Source organism: Saccopteryx bilineata, chromosome 3, assembly GCF_036850765.1.
Source record: "Saccopteryx bilineata isolate mSacBil1 chromosome 3, mSacBil1_pri_phased_curated, whole genome shotgun sequence".
Classification (NCBI taxonomy): Eukaryota; Metazoa; Chordata; class Mammalia; order Chiroptera; family Emballonuridae; genus Saccopteryx; species Saccopteryx bilineata.
Window position 1 is genome coordinate 195,877,317 of NC_089492.1, and position 20,535 is coordinate 195,897,851.

The 20,535-nt window shown below is 44.2% G+C and overlaps 1 protein-coding gene across 4 annotated transcripts in view; it reads left to right on the plus strand.

Annotated features, from left to right (window-relative positions):
- SLC22A23 (solute carrier family 22 member 23) overlaps positions 1 to 20,535 on the plus strand; it is a 212,744-nt gene that overhangs the window by 42,134 nt on the left and 150,075 nt on the right. For all 4 annotated transcript variants that reach the window (XR_010730409.1, XR_010730410.1, XR_010730411.1 and 1 more), the window contains exons 2-3: positions 5,095 to 5,198; positions 12,004 to 12,158. Coding sequence is in view for 1 of the 4 variants with exons in the window: in XM_066268495.1 (XP_066124592.1) it covers positions 5,095 to 5,198; positions 12,004 to 12,158 (259 nt within the window). In the remaining 3 variants the exon portion in view is untranslated. The remainder of the gene's footprint in view (positions 1 to 5,094; positions 5,199 to 12,003; positions 12,159 to 20,535) is intronic.

The window sequence follows — 20,535 nt, forward strand, 5'->3', positions numbered from 1 at the left end:
TCATACTAAGTCCCAGTTTTGCATTTTTCAGATATTTTAAAGTCCCTTAGTCTTTGCTTTAGTGACATGATCAGGTGCCACAGCAGAGTAACCACATTTCAAGAGCAAGTGCTCTCAAAACTTGCTCACACTTCTGAGATCCTTTTGAAGATATGTCTGAAGGTATTTTCTTCTCCCAGTGCATTTTTGTTAACACAAGTAGAAGTCAAACAAGGGCTGTTGTCTCGGTGCTGCCACAGCACCCCCCCCCCCCCACCATCCCCCTTGCCTCACCCCTCCTGATCTGTGGAATGTGCCTTAGGGTGGCCCTGCAGGCTTTTGAGGGTGTTGTTACGGGCAGAGCCACAGGCGGGAGGAACCTCATCTTGGGGAACCTGCTGGGGCCTGGAGCTGGTTTGCTTATTTTCAGAGATGCTGTCTACTTTGAGCCTAATTGAGAGGGTGGATGTACCAGAGGGCTGCCTGGTCCTGGCTTCCTCGGCCCCCTCCCCAGCCTGGGAATAGCAGTGCCTGAAGACCCCCCAGACCACACTTTCTTTCCTTACTGGTTGTGGAAGTGGTTCTCTCTCTCTCTGAACTGTTTTAATTGTTCACTTCACTGTTGTTCATCTATAGAGGTTTAATTGAGGAGGCCAGTGAACATCTTTCTTGGTAGTAACTAAACTGGGTCTTGAGGCCCTGGCTGGTTTGCTCAGTGGATAGAGCATCAGCCTAGCATATGGATATCCCAGGTTCAATTCCTGGTCAGGGCACACAGGGGAAGCAACCATCTGCTCCTCTCTCCCCCCCCTCCCCATTCTCTCTCTCTTCTCTCCCTCTCCTCTCCCTCTTCTCATTCAGCCAGTGGCTTGATTGGTCAGAGTGTGACCCCAGGTGCTGAGGATGGCTTGGTCGATCTGAGTGTCAGCTTCAGGTGCTAAAAAGAGCTCTGTTGATTTGAGTATGGGCCCCAGACAGGTTTCCTGGTGGATCCCAGTCAGGGCACATGCCAGAGTCTGTCTGTCTCCCCTCCTCTCACTAAATAAATAAATAAATAAATAAATAAGGAAGGAAGGAAGGAAGGAAGGAAGGAAGGAAGGAAATATTAATTGGATCTTGGATACCCAAGTCTAGGTACAATTATTATTCAGGGGGCTGAGTTCACAACAGTGTTGGCAGTTTCTCCCACATCCCTGAATGCTTTTAGAAAATCTCTTGTCCCCTGGCCATCTAATATAAGCATAGTGTGCTCCTTTGTATCATTTATCCTCAAGTAAACTCATCAATGGGAACTCTGGGGGAATACCTGAGCCAGTGATTCTTCACCACAGAGCCAGCACCTGGTGCCCTTCTCAGCAGCAGCCTGGAGCCAGCTGTGCACCTCTCTTGCCAAGAATGTGCCAGGTTGAGGCACAGGCAGGTGTGGAGAATTATGATTACAGGTGTCACAGCACTACCTCTCCCAGGTTAGCCAGCTGTGCTTATAGAAATAGCTCCTGCTCTTCAGGTTGATGGCTCTATGGGCAGGTTCCTGTGCTGGGCGGTGAGGAGAGAGCAACTCTCAGTGACCTCAGTGTGTGAACCCTGAGTTAGTTACCGTGCTGTGACTCAGAGTATAGGCAGAGCCCACATTTCCAAGTTATAGAGATTGCATCTGGAAAGGCGTTTGTTATTAAAAATTGATTTCCTCCTACTTGGACATGAGCTGCAAAGTATAGAATGGTGACAATTCCAGTGCCATGCGGACTTTTCCTGTGGGGAACTTTCCTGGACTCCTGCTCCCTGTGACAGCTCCTAACAGACTGAACTGTGGTTGGGTTGCATTTTTCAGGGATTTGGCATGGTGATGGGGTCAACTTGGACTTGGGGAACATGTTAAGGACAATACTCATTTATGGATTCTTGCTGTATTGGCCAAGAGTTTGCTTAAAGGCTCTTAATCACTGTAAAAAAAAATAGAGGACTGGATGAAGAAGATGGGGCACATATACACCATGGTATATTATTCAGCTAGGAGAAATGGTGACATCGGATCACTTATAGCGGAATGGTGGAGTCTTGGTAGCATTGTGCGGGGTGAAATAAGCGAATCAGAAAAAAACAGGAACTGCAGGATTCCATACATTGTTGGGACATAAAAGCGAGACTAAGAGGCATGAACAGGAGTGTGGTGGCTATGGGGGGTGGGGGGAGGGAAGGAGGGAGAGGGGGAGGGGGAGGGGTACAGAGAGAACTGGATGGAGGGTGGCGGAGGACGATCTCTCTTCGGGTGATGGGTATGCAACATAACTAAATGACAAGATAACCTGGAAATGTTTTCTTTGAATGTATGTACCCTGATTTATTGATGTCACCCATTAAAATAAAAATTTATTTAAAAAAAAAAAAAGATTTCCTCCTAGAAAAGTATATGTCAACGTAAGAAATATCCAAACCTGTAAGAATTTTTAATGAGTTTATTTGAGCCAAACTGTTGACAATTACCAGGAAGTAAAGTCTTAACAGATTGAGAAAGTGCTCTGGAAAATGGCGGTTTCATCACTTATTTTATATTATACATCAGAATCAAAGGGGAAGAGAAGGGGTTACATGAAATTGAATGGCTGTAGGTTAGGGAAACGGGTGAAAGCCAAGTGGGAAAATCTCTGGGATTGGATAAAAAGTGAAAATGTATTCAATATATGCTGAGACTTTTACACAGGTAGGAACGAGATCATTAACGGTTAGTAATGAACATTATAACAATAATAAGGAAGGGGTTTGTTGGTTCCTGCTCTGGGGGGTGTCTGCCCTGAGGGGGCAGGAAAAGAAGATGACCTTACACATTTTAAAGGCATGTTATCAGGCACCTTATTGTAGATGCAAAAAGACAACAGAAAAGCCCCATTAAACATTGACCTTTGTTAGAGAAAAATACATCCCTAGGAAAATACCCACCATAAACTGCTTTTAGTTAGAAAGATTTAACTTTGACCATCCTCTGCAGTTACTTTCAGTCTCTGAGTTTGCAAGGCTGTTGTGCAGGGCTCACCTGAGCTTGTCAGGTTAAGTTGTGGCCCTTCTTTTAATTTTTTTTCCACCCACATATACATGAATGTTGGTTTCCCAGGTTTGTCATCAAAAATCCACTTAACTCACAGTCTAGTTTTACAATCCTTCACTTGCAGTACAAAACAATAGCCAATGCTCGTGTGCATGATTCATACCGCGTTTGGCCACATGCTGCTCTTGAACCCAGTCCAGGACATTGAAGCTCATTCAAGGTTTTCAGAATGATAGGGAGATGGCAGGTCAGGGCCACCAGGAGTTGTCCGACTGGAGCAGGTGCAGAAGCCCCTGGGGGGCTTGTTAAACAACGTCTACCACTTACTTCATTCTGGAAGTTCTCAGTGAGGGTGCTGGACAGCTCTGACACATTCCCAGGTGATACTGCTCCTCCTGGTCTCTGGGACACACTTTGAGGGCCACTGGAATAGACATAGGAGGAAGTCAACCATCTAAAGAACTCCTGTATTTGAATTCCTAATGATAAGATTCTATTCAACTAGCACTGGTCCACTCCCCCAGAACATGAAAGCCTGGGCAGTGGCACACCCTGACTGTCCCCTCACAACAAGGCCCCTGTGGTCGGTCTGTGCTTGCAACCTCATTCCCTTCCTTTCTTGAGCTTAGCATTGGCCATCACTCTGAAAACTGAGGGGACAGAGGAGTTAGTCACTCTCCCTTCAGGTCTCTGGAAAGTTGGACATGCTTTGGGAGCATCAGTGAGCAATAAGTGTCCCAAGGATTCCAGGTCAGAACGTGACAGGCAACTGTCTTCCTCCTTTGTCTGGACCAGAATCTTTCTCCGCAGAGTCTGCTGCAGAAATTCAGCTTTTCTCAAAGCCCACTGACACCGAGGCCCAGAGCTCAGGACTCCTGGGGCTCTCCAGCAGGCTGTCTAGAAATTGACCTGAGTTTACAATGCCCTTTAAGGATCCCCTCCATCATACTCTGGGTCTTACGATAGACCCAGTGTGCAATATCGAAGAAGGCAGAACTAAGAGCAGATCTCAGCCCAATCTTCCCATAGCCCATGCCACGCCCACAAATACTGTCCCTGCTTCCAGGACTCTGTTCTGACATTCCCTACTCCTTTACCCACTTCCTCATCTCTCCAGCTTCTTCACTGACCTGGAAGCTTTAGCCACTTCTTTGCACCAGACAGAGTGTACCTGTGCCACTGCGGGTGATGGGGTGGACACTGCAGTCTTGACAGTGCCACCACCAGCAGAAACTTTTCGTTTGCCCCTTGAGGCCAGACTTAGCTGTTTGTGGACTGAGTGCTATACCCCCACCAGTGTCCCACTGGGACATACACCCACTGGGAGGGAATAAGCGTGGGGTTGTCTCCTGCTTCTGCAAAGGAGAAAATAAAAATTGGAGGGTTGTTTTATGTTTGTTAAATAATAAAACTTAGTTGCAAAAGTAGTCTAAACATTGCATTTAGTAGTTGATTGGTTTTCTCTCCAAGTAGGGCAGATAGCTTTAGAGTGGAATATGGGAGAACACAAGGAACATTTATGAGGAAAATTATATGAATGCTTAAAATGGGTATTTCAACATTTGCCATTAACCCGCTTTATTTTTAAGACCACTTATGAAGTTTGCGGTGTTTTGGGGGATGGAAACACAAAAACTTCTTTTGAATTCTTTGTATTATCATGATAGCTGGTATAAAATGTTGGCAGGGCCTTCCTGCCTGCTGGGCTGTGCAACAGCTCACGGGTGCTGGTGGACAGAAGTGCCGGGCTCCTTGGCTGCCCCCATCCCTTGGGTTACCTGTCATCCCAAGGGGACAGAAGGAACACACATCCCCAGATTTCATGGTGGCACTTCCTGCAGACTTTTATAATCTGTCTCAGGCTAAAACATTACGCCGCCTTTTCTGTAGGCAAGTTATATTTCTTGTCAGGTTTTTAAAAAATGTCAAAGAGACTCTTAATGGTGTACATGACATGCTGCTGTAAATGGTGTCATGGCCCTTATCACGGTCATTGTTTTGCCCTTATGATTGACTACAATTGGCATCTGTGTATGTTTCTCTCTGATTTATTTTCTATTTGCCCCCTCTAGTGGGATCTTGTGTGTGATAATGCCTGGAAGGTGCATATCGCTAAGTTCTCCTTACTGGTTGGATTAATCTTTGGCTACCTAATAACTGGATGCATTGCTGACTGGTGAGTACCACAGTGCCCACGCACGAAGTTTGGAAGGCACAGCAAGGCTTTGCTGGCTATAGAGGAGTGGTCCATGTTAGCTGCTCTTACTGAGTCTTTTCTCTGCACTGGTATTGGTGCCAGAACAGAAGGCTAAAGCTGTTACTAGTACACACAGACCCCTTCCAGAGTGAGAATTTAAATTCATTGCAATTCTCTAGCTGCTAGAATCTAGGAAAACTAGCCTGTAGCTGTATCTTCCACTGACAGTCAGTGTTTAGATAGGAGGAGCCTGAGGATATAGGTTCCGGGCTTTCTGGGCTAAGCCCTGACGGGTTGGATGGACAAGACACATAAAAAAACGGGGAGAGGAGAACCCAGCGAACTCAACAGGTAAGGTTGTACTGATTAGCACCTCAAAGTGTCCTGCACATTTTAGAAGGAGAGAGTCCTTGATGTTGGCTTGGCCAGGAGATGCCTCTGTGGGCCCATGGGGAGCTGGGCCTGGACAAGCTGACAGCATGTGGCTAACAGATGGCCACTTCCGGCAGCAGCGGGGCAGTGACCAGAGCTAAGAATGAATGTGCTCTACTTGGTTGCATGAGGAGGTCTAAGGGTCTAGAACAAAGTGTGGTCCAGAATGGGGAGGCTGGTAAGGTGGGGCTGGGGAGATGGTCACAGGGATGGTAATCATAATAGTAACAGCAACAGTATTAAGAGCTGACACTTAACTGACTGATTTCTGTTGCCGGGCACTATGCTATTTCCATACATGAATATATTCCATCTGCACAGCACTCCTGTTAGATAGGGACTGTTATTGCCTCTGTCTTACAGTGGAAAAACAGAAGCACAGAGGTTTAAGTGGAATCCCCAAGCTCAGTCAGCTTTCACGTTGGAAAGCCAGGACTGCAAACTAAGCTGCATGGCCCCGAGCCACCTTCTTACAGGGGTGCCATAACACCTCTATTTAAGGCTTTCTGCAGTCACAAGGGCGGCAGCTGTGAAATGTCTGAGTGGGGAGGCAGTTGCCCAATGTTGCTAAGGTTTTCTTTTTTATTATTATTATTTTTTAAAAAATTTTAAGTGAGAGGATAGGAGATAGCCTCCTGCATGCACCCTGACTGGGATCCATGAGGCAACCCCTATCTGCAGCTGATGCTCAGATCAACTGAGCTATTTTTAGCACCAGAGGCTGGTGCTTAGACCAATCCAGCACCAGCCACTGGTGCGGGGGGGAGGGGGAAGAGGGAGAGAAGGGGGAGCAGGAGGGAGAGAGAAGCAGATGGTCGCTTCTATGTGTGTCCTAACTGGAGATTGAACCCAGGATTTCCATACACCAGGCTGATGTTCTATCCACGCAGCAAACTGGTTAGGGCCAACAGGGTTTTCAAGTAACATGACTGCTCAAGGAGCAAAGCATGGGCTAGCTGTCCCTCCCTTGTCATTCTTTTATCTTTAAAGGGAGTATGTGTGTGTGTGTGTGTGTGTGTGTGTGTGTGAGAGAGAGAGAGAGAGAGAGAGAGAGAGAGAGAGAGAGAGAATAAGGACATCGTGGACCCAGTGACATAATAAGGACCCAGGATGATATGGAGCAAACCGCTATGCCTGTGGCCAGCTCTGCGGTGCCCTCTCTGCTTGGTTAGCTGAGAAAGCAAGCTGGGGCAGAGCTGGGGGCAGAGTAGCAGGCAGAGCCTGGAGCAGTTCTGACACTGTTTTTTTGATTTTAGAGAGAGAGAAAAACATCAATTTGTTGTTCCACTTATGCACTCTTGTATGTGCCCTGACCAGGAATCAAAACCGCCAACCTTGGCATATCAGGACAATGCTCTAACCAATTGAGCTACCTGCTCAAGGCCTGACACCAGTTTTAAGTTCTGGAAATTTCTTTCCAAAAGCTAGCATGTCTTTAAGAGTTCCTTGCATTAATATGTGAGATTCCCTGTGTGTTCAGAATTTGCTTAATCATTGGTGGTAAATGTTTCTTACGGACACATTCCCTAGGGACAGGAATGGGGAAGCTGTGAAGAACCCCTGAGAAGCTATGCCAGGGCCCTCTTGGATCTTTTTTCTGGGGGTTGGTGAGGGTAATGGGGGGAGCTCAGGGTTTTTTTTAAAGCAAATACTTGAGTTTAAGGTTTTCAGAGTAAGCTGTACTGATCTAAAAGATACTCTTTTAGAGTATCTTTAAAAGATACAATGCTTTCCCCACAAAGGCTTTTGTTTCCTAGAAGTCAGCATTACCATAGGTTAGGAAGATACACTAATGCCACTCACAGCACTTCTCTCTACAGAATGCAAACTTGACTCAGTTTCTAGTTTCCTTTGCTCAGTGATTTTATAGGGAAAGCAAATAAGGATACCTATCAATGTCAGTCTCTAACAGTGTTTAAATTGTTTAGAGGCTCTTCTGTGGGTTCTTGCTTCTTACATATACATGCTGTGTGCCTCCCTGATCACACACCGGACTGGAAGGAAGCGGAAGACTTGGGGTCCCTCACAGATAAGCAGCAGCATCTAGTGTGGCAAATTCCTTTCCCTGCAGCTGCTTTCCCAGGGCTGTGTGTGTGTGTGCGCGCGCGCGCGCCCAGGCACTCTGGGCACAGTGCTTTATTCTGAGGCTTTCTGAACATTTTGAGTGGGCCTCTGTTCCAGTTTGAAAAGTTTGGTGTTTTCCACCCTTATTTATTTTTGGCATTGTGCTCCCTGCTGGGGCCTTGCTTAAAAGGAAATGAACACATTCAGAGGGGACTCCAGATTTCACGGCTGTTGTCCAGCCTGTTTAGGGAAGTTGTCATAGGTTAAACTTTCAAAGACTGTAGTTGGTATATAGTAAAACTTCAGTAGTACATTTTATTCTTTAAGAAGGTACTGCTTTCCACGTACATTTTGTTTGGGGACATACACATGTGTTGTTGTATAATATATGTGCTGGACATATGGGGAAACAGCCCTGTCAGTGGCTCATGCCAGATCACCCCCCTCACCCCCCATTGTTGGTTCTTTTGCTACATGTTCTACATTTCTCGCTCTGGGAGCCCTCTGCACCCTGGGAGGCTGGCCCTTTTTGGCCTGCACTGGACGGCCCCTTGCCCTCCCACTCCTGGCTCAGCTGAGCAAGTGGGCAGGAGCACCGCCTGGAGATCTGAGGGAGAGTGGAGAGTGAGGTAGGGGCATCTAGATCCCCAGCCTGGTCTGTGCAGAGCTGCCAAGCGCTGGCCGCTTTCGTTGGGGGCCCTGCACACATGGTCTTTCTCCCTGGGTTCCCTGACCACCCTTCCTCCAAACTCCCTGCTGTCGGTAGCCACGCGGTTTCTCTCAGAGCTTGCCCACCCTTTTGTAAATAATCCTTTTATTAAAATCTCCTCAAATTACTTCACTTGAGCAGGACATCTGTTTCCTGTGGAGACCCTGCATTACTTCTCTATGACTGCTGTATCAAATTGCCACACATTTGGTGGCTTAAATAAATTCATGCACAGTTCTGTGGGTCACACTTGCTGAAATTAAGGTGCCAGCAGGGTGGTGTTATTTTCTGGGGGCTCTAGTAAGAGTCTATGTCCTTGCTTTCTCCAGCCTCTCGAGGCGACCCATATTCCTTGGCTTGTGGCCCCTCTTCTAGCATCAAAGCCAATAAAGGCCAGTCAGGTCCTTGTCATGCTGCTGTCTCTCCAGATCCCTGTAGTCAAGAGAGATTGTCCTTGTACTTAGATTGGACCCACCTGGATAATCACCTTCTCATCTCAAGGTCCCTATCCTTAATCACATCTGCAGAACCAGCTGCTTTGCCATAAAAGGTGACATAGTCACAGGTCCTGATGATTAGGATGTGGACAGCCTTGAGGGCCATTATTCTGCCCTCCATAGGGCTTGACTGATAAAGTCCTCTGCATTATAGATCTAGGAGTGTGATTTTATCATTTTTCTTCAAGGCGGTTCTGCCCTGGGGGAAGGCAGTTCACAATGAAACTCCACTGGTTATAATGAACATTTGTTAACCACTTGCTAAATACTTGCACTATCTACCTCTGATGACAACCCCATTGGGCTGGCATTGACCTGCAGTTCCTAAAGAAAACACAAAAATGTGGTTTTCTCAAGATTGTACAGATTATAAGCGGTGAGCCTAGATTCAAGACCAGAGTGCTCTCACTTTGAAGACGTTTGCCCCACAGTTCCAAATAATAACTTTTACTTGCTGGTTCCAGCAATCATTGGAGAAGCAGAGAGTTAGAATATCTGTATAAGTAAAAAAAGAAAATATGGGGGTCTTTTTCAAAGTATCAGAACAGGGCAGTCTATGTTTGGTGAGGCTCAGGGACAGGGACATGCAGGAATGAATCATGGTAGCTGCAGACATTTAGCTCTTTGCTGTGGGCCAGGCACGGTGTTTATGCCTATCATCTCTCAAAGAATTTAATGTGCTGTGAGACAGGATGCTCACCCCATTTTACAGATGGCTGCCTCCCATTTAGGGGCATAAAGGTAAATAAAAATTGATGTTACCATATTTCCCCATGTATAAGATGCTTCCATGTATTAGATGCACCTTAATTTAGGCCAAATTTTGAAGAAAAAAAAAGTATTACATAAAGTTATTGAACGTAAGTTTTATTCATCATAAAATTCATACAACTCCTCATCACTGTCAAAACTCCCATCCATTAGCTTGTCCTTAACTGTGATGACAAATCACTGTCTTCAAACAGTGAGCACAAAAACAAGGGTGAAAAGTGGGAAATGCAATTAAAAAAATCTACAACCACTGTATAAGACGCACCCAGTTTTTAGACCCCAAATTTATTGAAAAAAGGTACATCTTATACGGTGAAATACGGTAGATTTTTGTTTCCCTTTAAGGAGAACAGCTAAGCCACATTTTAAATTTATGTCTATAAATTTGTTAGCTCTGAATAAATTACATGTAAGACTAGCCTGATAAGAGCTTAGTGACCCCATCCAGCACCAATCAAGGGAAATAATTAGCTAAAATCTCCAACATGATTATTAACTTATATTGGCATTGATCTCATAGTGTGGCCTCATTGCACTAAACCAGGGGTCGGGAACCTTTTTGGCTGAGAGAGCCATGAACGCCACACATTTTAAAATGTAATTTCGTGAGAGCCATATGATGACCCATGTACGTTATGCATTATTCAATAAAAATTTGGTGTTGTCCCGGAGGACAGCTGTGATTAGCTCCAGCCACCTGCAACCATGAACATGAGCGGTAGGAAATGAATGGATTGTAATACATAAGAGTCTTTTATATTTTTAATGTTATTATTTTTTTTATTAAAGATTTGTCTGTGAGCCAGATGCAGCCATCAAAAGAGCCACATTTGGCTCGCAAGCCATAGGTTCCCGACCCCTGCACTGAACTAACGTGACCATGAGGAATGTTAGAAGCCTAAAAAGTTTTGAATGAAATTGTGTCCTGTAGTTCCATCCCCCAAAATTTTCTTGAAATTACATTTATCTCCTTCATGAGGCAGAGTAATGTGTTACTGAGCACTGGTTTTTTTTTATTTTAAAAACAGCTTTATTGAGAGATATTTTACATACTATAAAGCTCACCTATTTGAAGTATACGATGCAATGAGTGTTTAGTATGTTTACAGTTATGCAATCATCCCCACACTCTTAAGTTGAAAATATGTCCCTCACCATAAAAGGAAGTCTTAGCACCTGTCTTCATTCACTTTTTGTTCACCCCCAGCTCGAGGCAACCATGAATTCATTGGCTTTCTCTGGGCATTTTGCTTTTTTTCCACAGATGCTTTGTCATAAGTATGTCTAAGTGAGTTCATGGCTTTCAGCTAACCCTTTGAGTGTTTTGGCAACTGGGCACGGACTTTCCTCCTCAGGGAAATAGAATTTCTCTCCAGTTTCTCTGTTCAGCTATTCTTCTAGTTCAGACTGGTTGTGTTATATTGATTTGTATGGTGGAGATCCCCACCACCACTTCCCCAAAAAGTTTATGAAGGAAAACCTGGAAGCTTGGGAGGGAGGGATGAAGAACTGCTTACATACTTTCAGTTCCCATGGCCCACCCCTGCTGTCCTGTGAGCCACACTCTAAGCACGTGACACCCTCGGTGACAGCCGACCTTGCCTGACTCTGGAGTCCACCGGCCTCATTAGTGTTCTGCTTTTTCCAGAAACGCAGTGGACGAGGCTCCTCCCAACCGCCTACTGCCTGGTGGGCTTCACTTGCAGGTCACACCTGCCCTTTAAAGTTCAAACTACTAGTTCAGCCAGTGATCCCTTAAACATTACTCCTCACCACCTGTTTGGAACACATCAGCGGCCAGCTTGGCCCTGGCTCTGACAGGCTGTATGTGAGGCCAGGGACCTGACTAGTTACCTACCAGCCTTGACAGAGGAAATGAAGCCACTTATCTCAGTGTCTGTGTTGACTTTGAAGCCAGTTCCAAAGGTCAGTGATTTCTCAAGACATTTTATGCTGGGTGTGTCAAGGTTTATGTTTGGGGAGTTATTGATTTTGTTACTCTTGCCTCAAATTATCCCCTTATGTACTCAAAAATAACTTACCTACAGGATCTGGGTTCCTGTTTCAATTCTGTTCTGCCGTGGCTGTTTAATCTATGCCCCTTTATCTACAAAATGAGGGCATTGGGCTGAATGTCCCTGAGCACCTTTCTGTCCCTAGATATACCAAAACTGGGTCTCGATAGTAGGAAGACTTTTAGTCCAGTACTCATTCAGCACATGTTGAGCACCTGCTGGGTACTGGGTTTTAGCATGTGATGCCATAGCCCTGTTTCACAGTGACTCTTAACTTTTTCTCTCTCTGTGTCCAGGGTCGGCCGGCGGCCTGTGCTTCTGTGCTCCATCACCTTCATTTTGATCTTTGGACTGACCGTGGCCCTGTCCGTGAATGTGACAATGTTCAGCACACTCAGGTTCTTTGAAGGATTTTGCCTGGCTGGAATAATCCTCACCTTGTATGCATTACGTAAGTAGCAGCCTTCACAACTGGTCTTGAAGAAATTAGCAAAGAGTATTGCTGCTGCCTACAAGGTTCTGGGAAGGGGTGCTCTGCGTGGCTAGTTTGGGATGGCTGTATTTCAGAAGTACAGGCTTTAATGGCCTCAGCTGTTGTGAGAAAGCTTTTCTCAGGTAATGTCATTCAACACCCACTCTAGCCTGATGCTCAGCGTGGGCTCAGGGCACCATCAAAGGACATACTCGGTTGCATAATTGCTTGGAGAAGCAGGGCTCAGCCTGCAGCTGATGTGGAGGGGCTTTTCTTTCCTCCAGAATTTTTTGTGTTAGTGTTCTGTGCACTTTCAAGTTCAGTACATAATTAGGCATCCCTGTACTTGGTTCCAGAAAAGCATGCCAGCTAGCTACCATTTGGTCTGGGCTCAGTGTTTTGATTGACTCCTTAAGAGTTAAATTTTATTTTTCTGTACACTGATGCAGAGTCCAAATTGTCCACATTCTCATGTGCCTCGATGTGGCCTTATGTGGTCAGGACTAGCCCCCTGTACACTGATACTGAAGAGTAAATGGTAGTGCTTATTAGTATTATTATTATTCATTTTAGAAAGGAGAGAGAGAGAGGAGAGAGAGAGAAAGAGAGAAGGGAGGAGGAGCAGGAAGCATCAACTCCCATATGTGCCTTGACCAGGCAAGCCCAGGGTTTCGAACCGGTGACCTCAGCATTCCAGGTCGACGCTTTATCCACTGCGCCACCACTGGTCAGGCTGGTAGTGCTTATTAGTATTTGCTTTTTTTCAGGTAAAGAAAAACTTTCTCCATTAACCCATCATGTTTGTTGGCCATGTTAACTGCCCCGTCAAGTATGGTTGTGTTTCACTCCTTTGTCGTTGATGTTTTCTAGGACACAGTCACAAACCCATAAGAAGAAGGAAGATTTGGGGAGGGGATGTGAAAGTTTTTACTTATTTTCCAGTTTATGCTTTCTGATTGCCTTGTGAGAAGAACTGTTAGGGATGATGTAAGATGGTTCACAACAGGTTTTGTCTTTTTCTTTCCCTTTGACAACATGGGCAGGAGTCGAATATAGCTCAAGTAGTAATTTCCAGTGAGGAAATAAGAATAGTTCTGATTCTCTTAAGTTTAGAATAAGAATAGTTCGGACTCTCTTAAGTTTTGCTTATTTAAATTGATGGCATTTTTAGATAACCTGAATTTTTGTTCCCCTATTATATAGAATAGAAAAATAATCAATTTGTAACATAGTTTTATAGTCACAATGAAGAAATGGGCGTAAGAGAAAGGCCTCTAAGTCCACAGTTGGCAGTTTTGTCATCCTCCCACACATGGAACTCTTTCCAGTTCATTGGCATTTATTTTGGAACCATTGTTTCTTAGGGGGTTCTTTAGGAATATATGTGTCCAAGGTCCATGGGTCTAGGTCATGGCATTTGGAGGTTTTGTTTCTTTGAACAACAATGAGAGGATTGGGCTTGACTTTTTCCAGATAAAATGCCTTTGCCATTCTCTAACCCACTCACCTTTTGGTCTGTTCAGAGGAACAGGTTCTGAGCCCTTGTTTTGGGGAGGCTCCGGGCCCTCCTGTCAGACTCTCTCTTGCCCTGCAGATGTGCAGGTGTGATGGGGTCTTCTGCAGTCAGCCATCCTTGTGAGGCACCTGGCTCTCACCAGAGGATGACAGTACAGTGCTTCCTGGGGTTGGCCATTGAAGGAGACCACTGTGCATGACAGAATAGAATAACTGAGCTTCAAGTACTTAGTGCAGTGCATAACCTGAGCCTCCCCACATGAGCACTCATCAGACTTGGTGAAGAGAATGCTCATGGAAAATTATCTTTATCTTAGAGCAAAGATAACATACTGGTTTTATCTTGCATGCCAACTGCTAATGATTGATTGAGGCTGCCGGGGGACTCAGAGAAGACTTTAGAAGACACATTAGGGCTCAACCGGAGAGAGCACCTTGACCCATTAGCCAGGTCTGCCTGGGATAAGGAAGGAGGGCGGGGAAAGGCTGCACAGTGCTAAAACTCACCATCTCTGCAGATCCTCCCTGAATTGAGCCAGACCAGGAGAGAATTCCCCCTGCTTTGAACTGCTTTGTTTCGACCTCACGAAGAATCCTTTTACTGACTTGCGTTGTGATATCCTGCCATTTGCTCTGTGAAACCTGTTGCTATATTTACTGTAAAAAAATGAAGCTAAGGGTATTTTATTTCAGGAGATTACACAGTAAGCTCTTTATAGTAGGAAATTCTCGCTCGTTTTGGAACCATACAGAGTGTCCTTACCCTTGGGAACTGCCATGCTTTTATGTCACAGGCACAGAACCACGTAACCCAGGCGTCTGCAAACTAGTTTTCTGTGAAAGGGTGGGTAGTAACTATTGTAAGCTTTGCAGGTCTCTGTCATAAATACTCGGCTCCACTTTCCCACATGATAGCAGCCGTGAACAACATGTGAATGAGTAGGTGTGGCTGTGTTCCAATAAAACTTCATTGTCAGAAACAGATGGTGGGCTGAATCTGACCAGCAGGCCAGAGTGTTTTAGCCACGGATACAAGTGAGCGTCTCTCTTTCCACTGACTTTGCTAGAAAGCTTAGAAAGCTTGAATCTGATCTCTCATACGTGTGGGCCTAAAAAGCTGAGTTTTAAATTAGGCTCCTCTCCTAATTTCATCTGAACTTTTCTACTTTAGTTTCTCCCCATTTCCTGTCTCCATAATTTAAGTGTTCTTTTATTGTATGTATTTGTATAAGCGACCTTAAATTTTTTTTTTTCTGAAGTAAAGCAGGACATAAATAAACATAAAAAATTACGTTTTCTTAGATTGGGATCACAAACGGGACGTCATGACAAATACCATTGCAATGCAAAATTCCAAGTATCAACCAGTGGCCTGCTGTCTGAGTAATACAATAACAGATAGCAAAATTAAAATAAAGTGAAGGGACATCAATGATTACTTGGAGTTCATTGAGATAATATTTAAACTAAGGGGCTGTTGATTGGGAGATGGCAAAAGAACAAAGCTTGGTAAGGGAGAATCACAAAGAGGAAATAAAGGGTGATGGGCAGAGAGGGTTGGGGTAGGATATGGTGCCTGCTGGGCTGGGGAAGCTCATCTTTCTGTCAGTCCTGCATCAAGACCCAGGCTGGAGACAAGACATTAAGAAACAAGCTCCCAGTCAATAGGGCAGATGACTGAATTTCCAAATTAGTGTGCTTGCTAGTATTTTATATACAAGTAGTACATGTGTTTAGTTAATGCTTAAGAATTCCTTTTGCTTAAAGGAAATTATTGGTCATCTCATTGATGGGGTTGAAGTATTTTTTGACTCTAAAGACAAGTTTAAAACTTTTAGGCATTGATTATTTGGAAGATACATTCTTTTTTTTTTTTATAAATTTTTATTAATGGTAATGGGATGACATTAATAAATCAGGGTACATATATTCAAAGAAAACATGTCTAGGTTATTTTGTCATTAAATTATGTTGCATACCCCTCGCCCAAAGTCAGATTGTCCTCCGTCACCCTCTATCTAGTTCTCTGTGCCCCTCCCCCTCCCCCTAACTCTCTCCCTCCCTCCCTCCCATGTCCTCCCTCCCCCTACCCCTGGTAACCACCACACTCTTGTCCATGTCTCTTAGTCTCGTTTTTATGTTCCACCAATGTATGGAATCATGTAGTTCTTGTTTTTTTCTGATTTACTTATTTCACTCCGTATAATGTTATCAAGTTCCCACCATTTTGCTGTAAATGAGGAAGATACATTCTTAATGGTCCTGACTTCCTACCTCTTTAGCCATAAGGTTTTTTATCTCACTTAATGCATCTGCTGAAAGTGCCTGTACCTTCTCAAAAGAAAATGGGATATCACCCCCTGAAGAAGGGGAGGGGCTTAGAAAGCCCTGCTTTGTCGTGTAACATCAATAAAGTTCACTATACCCAACCAGTAAAAAAAAAAAAAAAAAAGGATATCATTCTTTTTTCAGTCTTGCAGGTGCTTCGCAATAGAAGTAGGGAAAGTAATGATTTCTGCAGATTCTGTTCTCTTGGGTCGCTTGCCAGGTGGGTGGACTTGGAGTTTTGAGAAATGCTGCTGACTTGGGAAAGTTTTCTGCTTTATATGCAAGACCTTGTGAGGTTGTGTGTGCACTCTTTTTTTAAAACTTCTGTTCCCTTCACATCAACAAAGACAAATGTGGTTGTATCATTAGGACATAAATTAGAGATTATTGGCATCTTTCCCAGAAGTCTTACATGACAGCGGCTTGCACGTGGCAAGAGTGAGAGAAAACAAGGGGAGCTCAGAGGGTTGTGTAGGGCTGCAGCTGTGTGTCCTTCCTGCCTCTGTGACTGTTGGGGGTAGAGGGAGGGGGACACTGAAACAGTTAAATACACTTGGGCTACACCAGTGGCTGAATTGTATCCCTTTACCTCTGGACTAAAAAAAAAAGGGTAGAACATCTGAGCTGGGCAAGGGTCAGGGAACCATAGACCAAGAAGAGAAGAATTAATCACATTTCCTTGTTTGCTTATGAAAATAAAGCCTTATCAAAGAGTAAAGAGTCACTTGTTAGTATGCAGACATGATTTAGAGTGGTATGAATCCTTTTTCCAACTAGGATTTATGACATTATTGACAGGTTGTTGTAACATTGTAGATGCAGCATTTGTTTTGTTTAAGATGTGTCTTTCTTCAAAAGAGGCCAATGAGAGATAATTGCTTTTCTTTTTTTATTATTCATTTTAGAGAGAGGAGAGAGAGAGAGAGAAAGAGAGAGAGAGAGAGAGAGAGAAGGGGGAGGAGCAGGAAGCATCAACTCCCATATGTGCCTTGACTAGGCAAGCCTGGGGTTTTGAACCGGTGACCTCAGTGTTCCAGGTCAACGCTTTATCCACCCCGCCCCACAGGTCAGGCGAGAGATGATTGCTTTTTAATTTGATTTGTTGTATGTAACAAGTCCTGTGGGAAAGAAATAATTTCTTTTTAATATAAATACTTTGTTCAGTTTTTCTTCTCATTTGACCTGTGTTTTCCCCTCTCCACCAGGAACAGCCCCTCCTCCCCACCATTTGAAACAATGAGCAGCACTACATTTTGCTGGCAGAGACTGTACCTCAGTTACTGAGTGCACATGAACTTTTTTTCTAATAACAATGAAAACTTTCTTGAGAAATTCTCTTCAAGCTTCATTTTCTCATTATAATAACCCTCCTTATACCCAGACAGCTTAAATAATTGGAGGAATTTTGTACATAATCAGGGAGTGACCATAAATTTCACATGTGACTAAGTTACTGATTGCTTTACAAACTTAGACGCCAAGTCTTAACTGGTAAATAGACTCAGAGAAATCTTGAGTTTGCCCTGGGTGGGGTGATGTTCTCTCTCACATTGCACTCACAGTTTTAGACTCTCTCTAAAGTGGTTGAATAATTTCTAGTGTGCTGGTGTAAGGTGACTTTTTCTTCCTCACTATTGCACATATTTCTACAATATAATTTAGGGTTTTTCTGAACTAATATTCCTTGGCAGATATTTAGTCTAAGGGTTCTTAAGCACAATGCTGTGCTCTATATTTGAAAAAAAAGATCTGCTGAACCACACAACTGCATGTAGTGAGTCATTGAACTGTGGAATGAATAAAATGGAGATTGTCGAGCTGTGGAATTAGCAGAACGGAGATTGCCAGTGTCAAATATAAGTAACTTCGCCGTCTTGTGCTTCACTTCTTCTGGGGAACAAATATTTGCATTGTATCTGGGTGAAGGGGAGGTTTCATATGAATGCGTGCTAGCCGTATCTCTAGGTCTCCTTCTGTCCCTTCTCCACCCTTCTCCTTCCCAGCTGCACAGACCTGAGCCTTCCCAATGGCAGTGAGCCTGGGAGCTGTAGCCCCTATCATCTGGTGGGATCAACTCTACTGACAGGACTTTTTCCACCAAGGAAATCAGTCACCACTTACCAAAAGCCTTTGACAAATGATTTTCTATATTTTTAAAAAGCTTCAAAGATCTCGATTTTATCCAGGTTCAGATGGGGAAAGCTGGGGAATAAGAGGAGATTGAGGGTTTGTCAGTCTTTTTACTCCCTAGAAACACATTACCCTGCAGACAGACTGAAAAGCAAAGGAATAAATGTACAAGCAACAAAGCACCGAAGCACTGTCTTCTACCACCCCATCCTCCCTCTGTCACACCTCTGAGGAGCTGCAGCTCTTGTGTAACCACAGAATGTGACTGACAACAGAAGTCCTGCTCAGGGAGTTTGCATCTCTAGGACAGGGACAGCATGGCAGCCGGTCAGGGCAGTGCTGATGGCTGGACTCAGACTAGAGGGCGAAGTTATCCAGTAGGTAACCAAAAAATGCCACTGAGGACCAACTGTCAAATAAAAATGATTAAACCCGTCTCTATTCCTACTTACATGTTAGCCCAAACTTGGATTTATAACAAGACTTTTCTTGGCAAAAAAAAAAAGAAAAGAAAAGAAGAAGAAAGAAATGCCTGCATGTCTTATAAGGGGCTATAAAGATATGTCACCTTTTCTGTGTGTTAAAAGTGGAAATTTGAGGACCGAGGAAGGGTAAGTGGCTGTGTGGCATCCCTGAGACCTATATGCCCACTTTTCTTTTCTCTGGAAGTTAGAGCAACACAACATGCATATATTGTCTACACTAAGTAAGCTGCTAAGTGCCCGTTTCTTTGGATGCTTTAAATTCAGTGAAGATAGTCCTGTCTCAAAATCAGAAGAAAACATGGCAAATAGGTAGATATTTGGCATCTTAAAATTGGAGTATTTGGATGCCCTTTCCACACAGTGGAGTATGTTTCTAAAGCTGTGCATCCCTAAGGACTAAGTTCTTCCCAGACTGGAGTTTTAGGGGTACTTGAGTACTTCACTTGAAACAAAGCTGTTCACCACACTAAAAGGGGTAATGGGAAGTCTGGAAACGAGGAGATTTGAGCTGTCGTGTGAGCTCTGCAGTGGACTGACCCTGTGTCTGTGACAAATTACTTTATTTCTAAGCTTCTGTCTCCCACTCCATGAAGTTGGAGCTTCGTTTTTCAAACTGTGTACCGTAAAACTGTGGGATCTCTTCCTGGAACCATTTGTGGGGGTAAATTGATAGAAAACAAAAACAAATGGATCCTATATGACAATATTTAATACTAGTATAAAAATAAAACAACAGCAAAACCAAATGAAAAACCACTGGTCTCCTTGTACCCTCCAGTTTGAGAATTTATGGCTATTGAGTTCTAAGCACAAGCAGTAAGCCTCCTGCAGTGTTGAAGATTTCATAGCTCTGGGAAAAGGGGCCATGAAACCAGGGGTACTTGCCTCCAAATTATGTCCTTCTCAAGTGCACACAAATAGAGTTGTTGCACTTCCATCCTCACTGTCTATGAGCCTACTGCACTAAGTGTCCACCAGGGTGATATGGGGAGAGAGGAAGTGATAGGGCAGGATTAGCAGTTAACAGCCCCCCTCTCCCCTGGTTCCAGACCTCCTGCCAACAACTTCACCCTCCCTGACCCCTTCTTGCTCACTCCAGTCTCCTCTCAGACTGCATGTTTGCTCGGTAGATTCCCGGGCCTGTTCCAGGAGTCCTATTCTACAGAACTTTTCTTCACTTGGAAAGACAGGATGGGTCATAAAGCTACAAGCTGTGCTGACCAGAAGAGGGGTGGAGGTGAAAAGTAAGACAGCAATATTGGACTGATTTTTTTAATTCTTTCTACTCTTGATACAAAATAAAAGAGAAGAAATAAATCAATCACCTTGGAACCCAGTAAAGAACACCGGGCTTCTTCAAAAAATCCAGACATATCTGGTGGGAGTAAAGTCATCACTAGTTTGCCAAGTCTTATATTAGCAAAAAACCATAATCTTGGCTGAGAGAATAGAGAGAACTATAACTCAAATGATGCAGAGGCATCATATAACACAAATGGGGTAGCTAGCCTCTGGGTGATGGAGTGTCATGCCAGGTAAACTCTACTTCGGATAGCTTGTTTTGTTTTTCAGTGACTCCCATGGAAACACAAGACTACTTTCTCCCCCACTCATTTGCTTGGAAAACATCTGAGGACTTACTAGGCGTCAGGGGAACAATGATTGGTTACCTTGAATACTTACTGGATACTGTCAGAGGCTGAGCACACAGGGGCAGACACACCTTCCTGCCCTCCAGAACACTCAGTTTAGTGACTAAAGACACAGGGAAAGGCCCTGATTGAGCCCTGAGTCAGGAGTTTTTTGGGAGAGTAGGTGTTTGCTATTTGTGGTGGCTGCTCAGAGGCTAAAGGAGCCTGGTGCATTCTGGGTACTGTGGGTAATTAAAAACAAAAGGT